General features: G+C 33.7%; 1 protein-coding gene across 1 annotated transcript in view; it reads left to right on the top strand.

The window, feature by feature from the left end:
* Positions 1-16,284, top strand: part of LOC120317410 (ankyrin repeat domain-containing protein 31-like) — a 30,178-nt gene that overhangs the window by 11,959 nt on the left and 1,935 nt on the right. Inside the window, exons 7-9 of the mRNA XM_039364029.1 lie at positions 2,078-2,623; positions 7,144-7,391; positions 7,646-7,776. Coding sequence (XP_039219963.1) covers positions 2,078-2,623; positions 7,144-7,391; positions 7,646-7,776 — 925 coding nt within the window. The remainder of the gene's footprint in view (positions 1-2,077; positions 2,624-7,143; positions 7,392-7,645; positions 7,777-16,284) is intronic.

Below are 16,284 nucleotides of genomic sequence, written 5' to 3'. Positions count from 1 at the left end.
AACTCTAACTCAGAAATTGGAAAAATGCTCAGAAACAAAAAATAATCTGTTCCCTTGAACTTTAATAACCTTCAACCAAATAGAAAACAGCTGAGAACAAAGAAAGAAAATATACTTTTTACTAGCTTAAAAAGTTTGCAGAAAAAGAAAATGTTAACTGTTGTCTAAGCTCAAGAATTGTTTGCAGAAAAAGAAAAAAATTGACCCTTGGCTAATCTTCTAGGGGAAAACTTACTAGAAGGCTACAAGGTGGCTAAATACTCTGGATTGCAACTCTGACCGGTTGATAACTGACCCCTGAATAGAAGAATTGTTATAAAATACTGCTTCCACTGATACCTTGACAACTGGAAATGCATTGGATTACAAAAATTATATATAAAGATAAGAACTATACGTTTCGGATTTTGAGATTGGCTGCCTCAATAAGGCTAACTACAGAGACTATGGTACTGGTGAAAGATTATTTGGAGGGGGGGAGACAAAATGGATATTGCATATTTATCTAAAAGGGACAGGAAACCATACCAAATATTCCCTTCTGAAAGATCTAGCCTGGAACATCAGAGATCTGCAGGAGTAATCAAGACGAGACAAGTACTTTTCAGGAGGAAGTGTATGCAATGCTATGACAGATTCAAATGACAATAGTTTCAAACCACGATGAGATCAAAAACAACTTTGATGACATAAATGAGCACATCTTTAAACTTACAATTAAAAAACTCAGAAAACGATGATGAAGAATGAACAATCAAATCAGATAACAGAACAGAAACTAGAAGAAAGTGACTTAAATAGGGAAACTACAAATAAAGAGAACTATAATACAAACAGAAAAAAATCTACAAGATTTTATTACCACAGTGAAAATGGAAAAGATATTTTATCCGACAGGACTTCAAAACAAATTCGAGGATAAGAAAGAAGATTTTAAAAAATGGATTATAGAACTGCCAGGAAAATCAGAATCTGGGAGATAAAAAGCATACCTTCTACTCAAGCTGTCCTTCATGCTCCCAACAACATCTACAAAAATACAGGAACTTCCTGGCAAGTGGAATATTCTAACTTGGAAAGATACTTGGCAAAAGAAGAAGGCTAGAGTTAGACTAAAGAGATCTGATTCGACTTATTAGATGGGGTACTACATGATTAAACATTTGTTTGAATATGGTTAAAATAATAGATAATTTTGAATATAAAGGGGCCATATATTAAGAGATATAAGTAGTATAGTATTTTTTATAATATATAAAATATTAAAATACTGGAATGATGTATGTGAGTGGAAAGTTTAGACATTTAAAGGTAATTAAATGAGAGAATTATGACTGAGAAGAATGATTTGAATACAGAGGGGAAAGTAAGCTTAAATAAGAATTTTGAAAACAGGATCACTTTTACAAATATAGTTGAAATATAAGCTGCTCAGAAAATATGTTATATGTGGATGTTATAGGATATATAAGTAGTATGGTATCTTTATAATATATGAAATATGAAAATATTGGGATGGGGTATGTAAATGAAAAGTTTGGATATTTAGGTAATTAATTTTGAGAAAATTATGACTGAGAAGAACGGTTTGAATACTGAGGAGAAATTAAGTTTAAATAAGAATTTTGAAAACAGGACACATAGTGAACTAACAAGATGACTTTTACAAATACAATTCAAACATAATTAGAAAAGATGTTATATATGGACATAATTGTTATTTGTACAAACACAAAAAGTGTTTATATCCAACCTTGTATGTATTGAAAATATTATTATATTTATCTAATGTTAATGAAGGAGAATACCATTGGAAGAAGGGAGGATCAAGGAAACATACTATTAATTAATATATTGATTATGGAATTATAGAAATTAATTATCATTGATTGTTTGTTCAAATATATGAACCCAGACAACACACTGTTTACTAAGCACTAAAGATTGTTATTGCAAAAAACCAATAAAATATATTAAAAAATAATAAAATAAAATAAAGTTATACTAAAGAGTATCTTTATAAAAATAATGTGAGTTCTTTTTTATTGCAACCATGGTATTTTATTTTTATTTTTAGAATGATCCTCTAGAAAAAAGTCTTCTCTCAAATATGGATGCAGTAAAGTCATTCTCAAATGATGTGCCAAAATACCTAGAAACATCAGTGACTTTCCAAAGCGGAATGATCAGTGGCAAGAATGATTTAGCAGATAATGATCCATTTCATGAAGCAATAGCATCTAACAAGATTATAAATAATATCGTAGATAAAATGTTTGGAGTGAAACATATAATAGAACCACTTGATGAAATTGAAACCAACCAAATGTCTGACATTTTAGCATGTCAGAATGATATTTTTTCTATAGATACATCTGTAAATGAGGAGAGTAATACTTTGCCAGTAGAACTTCTCACAGCTCTAAACACCTTGACAGAATCTATAGGAGCAGTAGTAGACAGAACTGGATCAAGCACAAGAGAGAAGCAGCTAACACCGGAAGATGATGATGATGTCAGAGAAATAATAGAAACAGATTTGAAATCTCAGTGTCATTTGCAATGCCATGAAGAACCAAAAGCTTTAACGATAGCCAAGATGTCATGCACTTCAGGCGAACACGTATGTAAATACATACATATGAGAGAGAGAGTGTTAATAGGAAACATTTTCAGCTATGTACACAGGTTTATGTTAGATCAGCAATGTATGTTTTAATTGACATGATCAATGTTATTTTTTTAATTATATCTTGTTATTTCAGAGTTACTGGCTAATTATATAGATAGATAGATAGAGAGGGGGGGAGGGAGGGAGGGAGGATCCATTAAAGAGGAATAGTACAGGCTGGGGTTTTTTTTCAGATCCCTCAGAGGGTTGGGAATTTATTCTGCATCTTCTCTCATAAACTGAAGGGTTGAGAGGGGACTGAGAGAAGGGGAATGCATAAGCAGTATGTTAAACTGACCTGTCAGATCCATTCATTTAAATCAAGTGTGCTAAAGTTATCCTATAGGCCCTGGTACATTTTTATTAATTTGACCACATATTTGGAAAAGTTGCAAGTTACCCCTGTAAGTTACTCCTGTTTCTTTGTCTCCTGGAAAGCTTCACTTTAGATCTCAGGAATTGTATGCCATCTGTCTGCATTCCATTCTGCCTGCCCACCCATATTTCCCTATTTGTCTTTGCTCTATAACAGGAGTCCCCAACCTGTGGGCCACGGCCCACTACACACACGTGGGTAAAATGCTTCCCTCTCCCTTTCCCTCCGGTCCACCAACTGAGAAAGGTTGGAGACCTCTGCTCTATAGCAACTGCCTGCAGCATCTTCCACAACACACACACACACAACACACATACACCATCCTCCTTACTTTGGACTTTTGCCTCTTCCCACTTAAGAATTGCACAGTCCTGAGATTTACCACAGCTGTTGGGATTGCTGTCACTGAGGAATGCATTCATGTGGTTTCATTGTTTACAACTGCATCACTTAGCAATGGCAGTCCCAATCCCAAATGCCATTATAACCTGAGGACCATCTATATTTAAAACTTGGTAAGGTCATGTTTTTAAAATCTGCTTATGCATACACAATTGAAATTAAGTTTGAAATAAAAATCTTTTTAAAGATTTTTCCATTGTATTAATTGATGTGTCATATTTCTCCCAAAAGCTTTGATCTAAAGTCTCATGAAGTAGCATAACAGTATAGTGAATTCTGATGTACGTCCCTTTGTTTTCCAAACTAGTCTAGAATTGTTCCATGTTAAGAAATTGATCATTAGTTATACTTTCTTAAAACAAAGCAAACCCAAACTTCATGTTTATAATAGGAACATAGGGGCAAGTCTGGTTTAACAACTTTTTCCTTCATCTGTCAGCAGGAAATTTAATGAAGAAGAGGAAACCTTTACTGCTATTATATACAGTATAGTGCCATGGCTAACATATCTGCTTAAAAAAATGGAAAAATAGCATAGAAAGTGCAAAAAAAAATATGGCCAAATCTCAGTAACTGTAAACTTGTTTTGCATAATTTCTCAGATTCAATTCCTGACATCTCTGGATAAAGAATCTCATGTTAAGATTTACATCTTGAAAAAATGTAAAGATGCAGGCTCTTTTTAGTTGAGCTCAACTCCTTGTGATTTAATGAACAATTTTTCCAATTTTCCTTGGAAACAGTACAAAAATAATTAATGTGGCTTTCTTCAGATATGAATTTCTTCTCTCCAATCTGGTTCTGGTTCCAGATACTCTCTGGTAGAGTCCTGTATAATGCAATAAAAGTATTATCCATTATCAATCTAATGTACCTCCTATGTCCAAACAGAATTCATTTAGTGCTCCCAGCTGCTGAGGCCTGCAGAACACGTACGGTATTCATAGTGGACAGTTCAAGTCTGTTAAATAAATAAATTGAAGTAAAATACTCTTAATGCATGTATGTGTTTGCTGTTTATGAAAAGAATATTTGATTTTCTAAAAGATCTCAGTGACCATAGAAGAATTTTTTATATTCACTTTATAACCAGAAATTTGATTTTAGTCACTTCATTGAAGTATAACTTTTGTACTAATGCCAACAAAACTTCAAAGACAAATAATGGGCTTTTGAAAGAAAGAAACTATAACTGATGGAACTGAGAATTTACATAGGCAGATTGGATTTTCAGGATATGAAATTATTTGAGTAGGTCTCATATGATACCACTGAATACTTCAATGAAATATCAATAAAAATAACAGGATATTTTGACAATAACTCTATTTCATTCCTCATATATATTTAATTATTTTATATCCTCTGCCAATAGATATTCAGCATTTGGGCATCCAGTCTTAGCAGGCTTGAAATATATGTAAGAAAGCAAGAGATTCCAAGGGGTGGTAAATCAAAACAAAGATGAATGATCTTTGTTTTGATTTACCACCCCTTGGGAATCTCTTGCTTTCTTATATATATTTCAAGCCTGCTAATTTTGTGTTTCATATGGATTTAGATACATAAAAGAGGAGATATACTGTATTAAGTCATACAGTATAAGTTAACTTAGCTCCTTAGAGTGTTAAAAACAAAAACCTGAAAATATGGACATAAACTGGGAAAATGATACTTCCTTTATTCTCAGATCTTATATTTTATAAACCTATTACTTTATTACCCACTTCTGTTTCTAACTTAAGGAAACTAAGTGAAGAGATCTCAAATTCTGCATGAAACCCAATAAAATCCATAATCTACTTTGCCTCAACAATCTGTGCAAGGTGGATCAGAATTACATATATTCCAGATGTTCTTTAATCATTGACACACTTTGGAATTTTTGTTTTTATATTTTCCAATCCAATTGAATTTTGGAAATAAATTATTGAAAAAACCCTGTGACTACCTGTCTGTCTGTTACCAGGATAACACTCTAAAAACTGAACATGGTGGGAACAAATTTTCTGTCTGGGGAGAAGCTGTTAAAAAAAAAGTTTGAAGATGGGCTAGATCAGGCTGATTGCTGTGGGGAAAATTTTCAGAAAAATAAATCCTCAATGGTTCCCTAAGGGAGACAAAATTTGTAAATGCTTCAGAGTGTTGTTGACTGTTGCTCTCTAGGGCTTGCTCCATCTTGGAGATGTGATGCAGAGCAAAGACTATGTAGCCTACCCAGTACTGCTATGGATAGGCTAAGCACAACACAAAAAGGTGAAAATGAGGGGAGAACAGGCACATGCAAACAGTTGCAACATGTTACTTTGTGATGCTGAAAAAAATATAGATGCCTCTTATGACCACTGTTGGTAAAGAGGTTAGAAGGAATTCCAAAAGCTTTGTTCTGCTTATTTTTTCTACCTTGTGTTTTTGTTTGTTTCCAATGAAAAAAAATGCCCTATTTGACTTCATCTGCTAAATCATTAGTTCTCAATTTGCAGCATATGTGCCACAGCTACTCAAAATCAGATGTAGTTGAGGTGATTCTAGAAATTTTAGTTAAATCTTTAAACTGTAGTATGAATGGTTAATATAATAGTACTATGTGTCTTACAAAAAAGTCACATTTTTGTTTCGATAATGATTGGGGCCCAGGTTCTTCAATTGAGTAATGGTGAGGTTTAAAACATAAAAGGTTTACAATTACTTTACTGCACTACTGCTTGCAACATAACTCTAATGGAGATTTCCTCCAGCTTGGTTTTTGTCTAGAGAATGAAGAAGAATGATAGCAGCAAAGGGTCCCCTAAATGTTGTTACTGACATAACTTACAAATGTGAAGTTAATAACTGGTTTTGTAAAGGTTTCTAAGTAAAGTTATGTTCAGCAAAATTGTTTTAAAAACTGGACAAACTAGTTGATTATGTTACTTTGCTTAAATGGGTCAAGAAAATTGACATGTCATTTTGCTGGGATACATTTTTGGCAACTAGGGATATGTAGTTATTGAAATCTGATCTGGGATGGTCTGGATTCTGCTGTACCTTCAGCTGCCTGAGTCCAGAAAAAAGTGCAGCTACTTTAAGATGGCATTGATAGGAACACTGAATGTGTCCACATTAAATGTTACATTCTTTTCCTTTGTGGGTCCAAATAGCTACATTTTTCTATTAATAATATAGTCAGAATGAAGGAACACTAAGGCATTTCACAAATAGCACTGTGATAACAAATTTGCTTGGATCAGTTTTTGCAAATTGTAGTTAAATGAATTTAAATACATAGATAGGTTTCTAGAAGAAATTTATTTAGTAAACCTTTAAAATCAATTATAATCAGTGGTGGAATTCAGCCAGTTCGCACCACTCGGCAGAACCGGTAGCTAATTTTTTGTTGCCCAGGCCCAGAATGGACTTCCAGAAGCGGCATCCACACACAGAACTGGTTGTTCACATATTTGAATCCCAACACTGATTATAATGTCATATTATAATCTATATCCCTAAGACTGAGAATCTTAATAACTGCAAAAAAAAAAAAACCTATTCAGCTAGCTGCATTTATAATGTTGTTTTCCTTACCAATTTATTAGGTTTATTTTTAGAAAACCTTTATTTTTAAAGCTATAGAAAAAATAATGGCTAGAAGTATCAATATTTTAAACTCTTATAAATATGCCATTTGAAACATTTTGCAATTGATTTTTCATAGACTGACTGTGAACAATGTATGCATCCATTGTGCCATCCAGATCCTCAAAAAACTGATTGTTCTGGCAGACCATCTAAAAAAGAAAATTCCAGTTTAAAAGACATTCATTCACGCGGGCATCTCTTCGAAGGAACTTCATGTACATTAAGGAAATCAGCCCACGAAAGAAAGAGTGTTGCTATAAATGATATAGATGCTACTTCTAACTGCCAACCATTTTTAGAAGGAATACATCAGAAGATGCATAGGTATAATAATTCATTAAAGATTTTGAATAAATATTAAGTATTTTTACTTTGGGGAAGGCAATTTTATTTTTATGTATCCAATTTAGAGTACTTAAAATGTACAATTCCAGGTTAAAATTTAGTCGCGATTAAACCTTGTCCTCGGTGATTCTAAATGATTTCTAGAGTAATTTTAGTTAATTACAAAAAAAACCCAAAAAGTTTTGTGGCACTTTCAAAATAAGTTTTGTAATTTCAAACCATTTATTTTTCAGCAGATTTAATGATAAAGATAAAGAATATAAATCTTCGCAACTGGGAATTTGCACATACCATTGCTCATCTTCAGATGCAAATACCAAAATTAAGCAAGTGAGGAAGAGCCAGAGGATTGCCAAGAAAACCAGTAAGTATTGTTTTTGATGGTCTCTTTACAGTTAGAAGGCAATTTACTTTTTTTTAATATGTTACTGTGACAAAGTGTATGAATTCATATTACAATGTACAACTTGGTATTAAAATGTTTTGGAGGAAATGATTTAAAAGTGGAATTTTATTAAAACAAAAGAAGATTTATTTTTCCAGAGTGAGAAACAAAAGCAACCAGCATAAATGCTTTCAGATTATAGTATATTTTGATATGCCATCTTCCATCAAATCTGAATGGTAAATTTTCATGATCTGCATTTAATCCTATTTATCCAATTATATACATTATATACACACATCTTTTACATTCTATTAATCATTGCGCTGCCCCTAATATTGCATTTCAATGCTGTAATATACTCTGATATTTAATATGGTTACAGCTCTGGGATAAAAACTATTTTTCAGCCTATTTGTCTTTGTTTTTATTATCCTGTACTATCTGCCAGATGGTAATAGTTCAAAAAGAGAATGTCCGGGATGAGATGAGTCTTTAAGAATATTTTGAGTTTTCCTAAGACAACGGGAACTGTACAGTTCATTGGGAGGGGGGAGGAGATGGCAGCCAATAATCCTCTGGGTGATGGTAATGACTCTCTGGAGCCCTTTTCTATCTGCTACTGTGCAGCAAGCAAACCACACACAAATGCAGTAGTTCAGAATGCTCTCTATGGAGCAACGGAAGAAGGTCACCAGCAGTTTTTCATTCAGTTATTGTTTCCTGAGAAGTCTCAAGAAATATAATCCTTCTGGGCCTTCTTAACTAATGCTATAACATAAGCAGTCCAGGTCAGGTCCTTCTTTATGGTAACACCCAGAAACCTAAAACTTGCCACCTGCTCCACACAGATGTATGATTAGATAAAAAGTTTACTGGAGTTGGAGTGGGATGTATGGTTTTGAGATCACAATTACAGTATGTCCATAGGGGATCACACTCCCAGGGTCTGTGCCAACTTGCCATGGCCAACTTGCTGTAGGACAAGTCACCATGAGACAACTTGTTGCTGCACAAGAGTTACACTAATATTGGTCTGATGCTTGATGGGTGGAAGAAGCCAGGGCTGTGGCTTCTTAGCCCAATTTTGTTTTTTCCAGCGACCCCAAAGGGTCGGAAAGTTGTGCTGGAGGGGCAACGAAGAAGGAGGGAAGCTTCGAGAGTCTGGACCAGAGAGTGGTCAGTCCAGACAGACTGAAGAAACCTTCCAAAAGGACAGAAGAAAGGCTGCCTGGCAAGCACAGAGAGCCCAAGTCATTATCAGCTGGAAAAAAAAGTGAGGATCTGCGGTGCTCCGACAAACAGCTGATTGTCAATAGTGTGCTGAAACTGGGTGAGCCTGATTTTCACTCCTTTTCCTTATGAACTTAGAAATGTTGATCTCCTGATTAGGAAGAAGCTATGAAGTAAAGACCCCAGAAGAACTAGGAAAGAAGAGAGTTAAACGCGGCAAGCAATTACAGGAGGGGAAAGATTTTTAAGGAATATAAAAGAATTCTTAAAAATGGAACTCAGATTGACATAAAGAAAGACTGCCTAAACTACAGGACATGGGAAAAAAAATTAGACTTAATTTTGAGGGTAAATAACCTAAAAGAAAACTTTGTAACAATTTTTTAAAAAACAGATATAGACAATATGTATGAGGACGTTTAGTGGTGAGAGGAGATACTACAGTAATACCAAATAATAAAAGAATTTGAAAAGTGTTTGACCTTGAAACAACATCTGGTTTAAACAAAGTGTCTTTATGTGACCTTGCATGAGAAAGACTTTCTAGAATTATATCTGTTGACTCTGGATATAACCAAAACAGGAATTATTTGAAGACAGTGGGAGTCTTGCATTTGTGATTTGACTGGAGGATTTGGATTTAGTCTAAAGTAGTTGGCTCGATTTTATGGTTGGATTTAAGTCTACGATAGTTGGCTTTTTCTTTTTTTTTCTTTTTGGCTTTTTTTTATCTTGTTCTCTCTCCTTGAGAAATTGGGATTTAGCCTAAAGTAATTGGCTCTCTTTACGGTTTGGATTTTAGCCTAAGATAATTGGCTTGAAAAATGAGTGCATCAAATCTCAACAGACTTATGAAAAAAAAAACTTCCTCTGCACCCTCTGTTTGAACATGTAGCCCAACAAGCCAGGAATCTATTGAAACAATGTTGCAGCATGAGAAAATAAGCACTGCCAAAATGAGATGCAAACCACATTAAAATTAATTCAAGAATCAATACAAAGAAACCATGAAGAGACACAAAGTAATTTTGATAAATTAAATGAACAAATGTTGGATATAAAAACACAATTTGAAGCCCACCAACAAATGATTGTTAAACATGAACAAAGAATTCAGAAAATGGAAAATAAATCAGATGATATTGAAAAAAAAATGGAAGTACTAATACAAGAAAATGAAAAATTAGAACAAGCAAATCAAAACCTAGAAGGAATGGTGGCGGTTCTAGAAATGGAGAAAGCGGAACACTATTTAAGATTTCAGAATATTCCTGAAGACAGAGAAGAAAACATAGCAGTTGTGATTATTGATCTCCTGGCAGAGGCTTTGAAAGCAGACAGAGCAGAGATGCAAATGGAGATAGATGAAATATTTTGAATGAATTTAAGCTATGCAAGGAAATATAAGTTACCCAGAGAAGTTCATGTAAGGTTCATAAAGAAAACAACAAGAGATGAAATACTGAGAAAAGTTAGCGATGAGTCATTACAATATAAGAATAAAGGCATCGTGGTGTTAAAGCAGATCCCCAAGAGAATAAGAGACACCCGAAGACAATATCACTTCTTAACTACAAAGCTAATTGCAAAAGGTATAAATTTCAGATGATTAATGCCAGAAGGGATCTTAATCAACTGGAATAATACAAGATACCGACTGGACTCAGTTTGGAAGGCACAAGACTTTGATGAAAGAAATCAAGCATTCTTAAATAAAGGAGTACAATATCAACAAAAGGGGAGAAAAGATCAGAGACAAACAGAAGAAGCAACTGAGGAAGCAACTATACAAACAGTAGAACAGAAAGAGAAACTTGATCAAGGGAATGAAGGAATTGCCAGAGAACCGAGGAGTACGAGATTGACAAGACCTAAATATAAATAATTGAAATGGAGAAAGTAAACGGAATTTTCTTAGTGAATATAAATGGACTGAATTCCCCATCAAAAAGAAATAATTTTTTTTAGAAACTACAGAAATTAAATTTAGATATAATTTGTTTGCAAGAGACACACACAAAAAGACAACATTATAAGCTTTTGGAATACCCAAAAATTGGGAAACTTTACTGTGCATCAGTGCAGGAGAAAAAAAGAGGTGTAGCTGTATATATTAAAGAGACAATAGACTCTAAAACGATTTATTCAGATGAAGAAAGAAGAATTGTGATGGTAGAAATATTTTTACATCAAAACCAAACATTGTCGGTAGTAATATATGCACCAAATAATAAACAGGAAGAATTCTATCAAAATCTCCATAGAAAAATAGCAGTATCAAAATATTTGCTTAGTAGGAGACTTCAACGCAATAGTGAAGTCTACACTACATTAAACTACAAAAGTAGCAAAACAGGAAAAAGTGGAAGAAAAAGATTACCTAAGACTTTTTTTTAACATGATAGAAGAAATTGGAGTACAAAATGTTTGGAGGGAAATCAATTCAGGAAAATTACAATATACGTTTTATTCAAATAGTCATAAATCCTGGTCCAGAATTGACATGATTTGGATGACATCTGAATTAAGGACAAGTATGTAGGAGATTGAGATAGAACCAGGTACATGGGCAGATCACAACCCCTTAAAAGTGACATGGAGAGGAATACCAAAAAAATTAAGATGGACTTTGAATCAATCTATATTAAAAGAAAAAGAATTTATAGAACTAGCAAAAAAAGAAATGGAGTTTTTCTTCAAAGAAAATAAAAAAGAAGATACAACATTACAAATGTATGAGATACAGCCAAAGCATATTTTAGAGGTATTGCTATAACATACATGGCAAAAAACAAACAAACAAGAGAAAAATTTGAAAAACTAGAATCAGAACTGCAAATAAATCCTCAAAAGAAGATTCTGAAAAGAGAAATGGAAACAATAAAACATAAATTAAATTTGTTGGATTCAAAAAAATTGGCACAGCAAATAAAAAGAGCAAAACAAAACTTTTTTGAAAATGCAAACAAACCAGGAAGATGGTTAGCTTACAAACCTAAAAAACAGAAAGAAAAGAAACTGATAAATAATTTAGTAGATGAAAAAGGTTGCCTACAATTTAAAAACAAAGAAATAAAAAAGATAATTAAAGAATACTATAAGAAACTGTATGATATAGAAGAAATTCCAAGAGAGAGAATGATTCAATATCTGGAAGAAAACAATCTTCCAAAAATTTCAGAAACTTGTAAAACTAAGTTAGAGGAAAAAATAACAATGATGGAAATAACAGAAGGCATAAGAAGACAAAAAAACGAGAAAACACTGGGTCCAGAAGGACTACTGGCGGAGCTATATAAATCTTTACAAGATATATTAAGTGAGCCTTTGAAAGATGTCTGCAATGAACTTTTGCTGGAGGTTAAGCTCCCAAATACATGATGTTGTTAGTTGTGAAGTCATGTCCGACCCATCGCAACCCCGTGGACAACGTTCCTCCAAGCCTTCCTGTCCTCTACCATCTTCTGGAGTCCATTTAAGCTCACACCTACTGCTTCAGTGAGTCCATCCAGCCACCTCATTCTCTGTCATCCCATTCTTCTATTGCCCTCAATCTTTCCCAACATTAGGCTCTTCTCCAGTGAGTCCTTCCTTCTCATTAGGTGGCCAAAGTATTTGAGTTTCAACTTCAGGATCTGGCCTTCTAAAGAGCAGTCAGCGTTGATCTCCTCTAGGACTGACCGGTTTGATTGCCTTGCAGTCCAGGCGACTCACAGGAGTCTTCTCCAGCACTATAGTTCAAAGCACTCGGCAAATATTACCTTAATACCAAAAGAAGATTCAGACTTGACACAGATAAAAAATTACAGACCGATATTGTTGTTAAATGTAGATTATAAAATTTTTACTTCAATAATAGCAGAGAGACTGAAAAGATTCTTAACTGAATTTATACATTCAGATCAAAATGTTTTTTTTACCAAAGAGACAAATTAAAAATAATTTAAGAGTGATAATGGATGTATTTGAATATTATGAATTACATCCAGGGAAACAATTGACACTAATATTTTTAGATGCCCAAAAGGCATTTGATAATGTTTCCTGGCAATTTATGATTCAGCAACTAAAAGTAATGGATTTTGGACAAAACTTTATAAATATGATTAAAGCAATATAGAATAAACAAACAGCGAAAGTGATTGTGAATGGAGATTATACAGAGAACTTTGAGATAAGAAAATGTACAAGGCAAGGATGTCCATTATCTCCATTGCTATTTATTCTGACTTTGGAAGTTTTAAATAGAAATATTAGACAAGATACAGAAATTAAAGGACTAGAAATGAAAGGTGAAACATACAAATTACAAGCATTTGCTGATGATTTGGTATTTATTTTAGAAGAACCTTTGGAGATGATTCCTAAACTACTGGGAAAGATAGAATAGTATGGAGAAATAGCAGGACTAAAAATAAACAGAAAAAAACTAAAGTAATAGTCAAAAATCTTTCAGATAAACAAAAAAATGTCAGAAAATATAGAATTACAAATAGTTAAAAAGGTCAAATATTTGGGAATATACTTAACAGCAAGATGTTCAACGATAAAAGAAGATAACCAAACAAAACTATTGAATCAAATAAGAGTGGATTAAGATCTGGTGGAATATTCAAAAGTTTTTTAAGAGAAAGATAAAGTTTACTCCGCAATTATTTTTGTTGGATATTATTGTAGATTTTGATGTTAAAGAAATCAATTTGATGTTGAATCTTATAACAGCTGCAAGATTATTGGTGGGGCAATATTGGAAGAAAAACTCACTGCCTACTTTGGAAGAATGGATACTTAAGGTGTCTAACTTAGCAGAAATGGCGAAAATCTCCGCCTATTTGAAGGACTATTCATAAGAAAGATACATTATGGTTTGGAGAAGATGGATTGATTATATTCAAAAGAAATATGAAACTGAAAAGTATTACCTTGCTTTTGAGTAGATTTTAGATAATTATTAATAGTTTTAATTATATTATTATTTTTGTTTTAATTTGTTAATATTTGTTTTGAGAAGGAGTTAAAGTGTGTTATGGTTTTGATTGATAGTATAGTTGGTTTATGTTAGTTAGATTATGTTTGTTTATTTGTTACCCTGTAATCAGCTCTGGGAAGTGGGGGAGGGGGGAAGGGGAAAGGGGTGGGAGGGTTTATATTATAATAAATTTTTAAAAACTTTTAATAAAAAAAAGAGTGGATTTTGAAAAATGGAAAAACTTGCAATTGTCAATATCAGGAAGAATTACTATAGTAAAAATGCATATATTACCGAAAATCTTATTTTTATTCCAAACAATACCTATACAACTCGAGAAAAAAATTCTTTGAAGATTTAAATTCATTAATTTTGAAATTCATTTGGCAAACAAAGAAAGCTAGAATTAAGATGAAAATGTTACAAGATGCCAAGGAAAATGAGGTTTTGGTTTACCAGAGTGGGTTTCATATTACCAAGCATCTGTATTAATATGGGCAAAAGAATGGATAATTCTTAGAAACAAAAGGTTGTTATATCTGGAAGTGCATGATTTACAATTGGGGTGGCACGCTTTCTTATGGTACAGGAAAAATAAAATTCATAAATACTTCCAAAATCACTACATAAGAAATGTATTATTAACAACATGGGAAAAATAAAATGTAAAATATATCTGAAAATTTCAGAGTGGTTGTCAACAATAAAAATTTGGACATATGGAGATATTCTAAACTCTGAAGGAAATTTAAAATCTAAACAAGAAATGGAAAATCAGGGTATCAACTTATCATGGTGGGCACATTTACAAATGCAAACTAGATATGATAAAGATGTTAAACTGTATGGTTTTTATAAGGAATAAACTCTGTTTGATAAGATATTGTTAACCTGATGAGAAACTAATTAAGAAAATTTATACTTTTTTATTAACTTTGAAAATGGAAAGTGAACAAGTTAAAGAAACAATGATAAGATGGGCAAATTTTTTTGGATATAATATAGCAGTAGTGGCAAACCTATGGCACGCGTGCCAGAGGCGGCACTCAGAGCCCTCTCTGTGGGCATGTGCACCATGCCCCAGAGATAGCAACCATCCTCTTCAACCAGCTGCCCGCTAACTTGCCAAGGTCCCACGTGGCTGGATGCATCCCAGCACTCATGCGCTTGCTGGCTTCTGTGCGGGGGCTGATAGTGCCAGGCCCCTGCCTCGCCGTGCAACAATGGCATCCCTGCCCTGCCCTGCCTCGCCTTGCCTCACCCTGCAGGACCAGCCTCCTGCCCACCACGCCACCCACCAGAGACCCCCTGGATCTCCCCCAACCTTGCCCAGCCCTCACAGGTGTCCCTCCCTGGGAGCAACATCGATCTGGCCATGCCCATCCATCTGCCATGACCACTGTAGCCATGCCCACCCAGCAGGCCACACCCACCTGGTGGCCACACCCACCAGGCACCGGTTTTAGGTTGAAGTTTGGGCACTCGGTATCTAAAAGGTTTGGTATCACTGTAATATAGAATTTTAAAAATGGCAAAATTTATGGGAAAGAAATTATAAACTGACAATGTCAATTTCCAACAAAGAAAATTTATATAAAATGTTTTATACATGGCACTTGCCACCAGCGAGACTAGCAAAAGTGTTTAAAAACATGTCAGATAGATCAATTGGAAATGCAAACATAAGTCAAGCACTTATTATCATGTTCGGTGGACATGTGCTAAAGCAAAGAGTTATTGGAAAAAGATACATGCCTGGTTAGAAAAGGTGTTGGGAGAACACGTAGATTTTAAACCTGAAAAGACTGGTAAACAAAACATATATTTGACTTTGCATGTTATAACAGCGGCACGAATTATATTTGCATAATATTGGAAAAAATAAAGGAATACCATCAGATGAAGAAATAATTTAAAAAATATTAAAATGCGCAGAGATGGATAGACAGACTCTGAGACTGAAAGAAAAAGAAGAAACGGAATATTATCAAACTTGGGATTTATTTTATCGATAGCTAGAGGAAAGAATAAAGGATTAGGAACTAAATATGTATTAGCGAATGTAAACTCAGCATCTTTGTTGAATAAATACTATTGAATGTATGGAAAAAAAATCTTTTTTTAAAAAAAGAGTTACACTAATATCAAAGAAATGGTGGAATAGAATCAGTAAAGAAAAAATGCAAAAGGAGGGTCAGAATGAAATGTGAATAAAAAAACGTATTTTATTTTAAATAATTAAATTGAATTGTTAAATTGTTCTGCGGTGTAGTGAGTTGGCCATG

This window comes from Crotalus tigris, unplaced genomic scaffold (assembly GCF_016545835.1).
Source record: "Crotalus tigris isolate CLP2741 ecotype Arizona unplaced genomic scaffold, ASM1654583v1 scf7180000019642.961951, whole genome shotgun sequence".
NCBI lineage: Eukaryota > Metazoa > Chordata > Lepidosauria > Squamata > Viperidae > Crotalus > Crotalus tigris.
The sequence above is the reverse complement of the archived record's forward strand: the minus strand, read 5'-3'. Positions and strand labels throughout refer to the sequence as shown.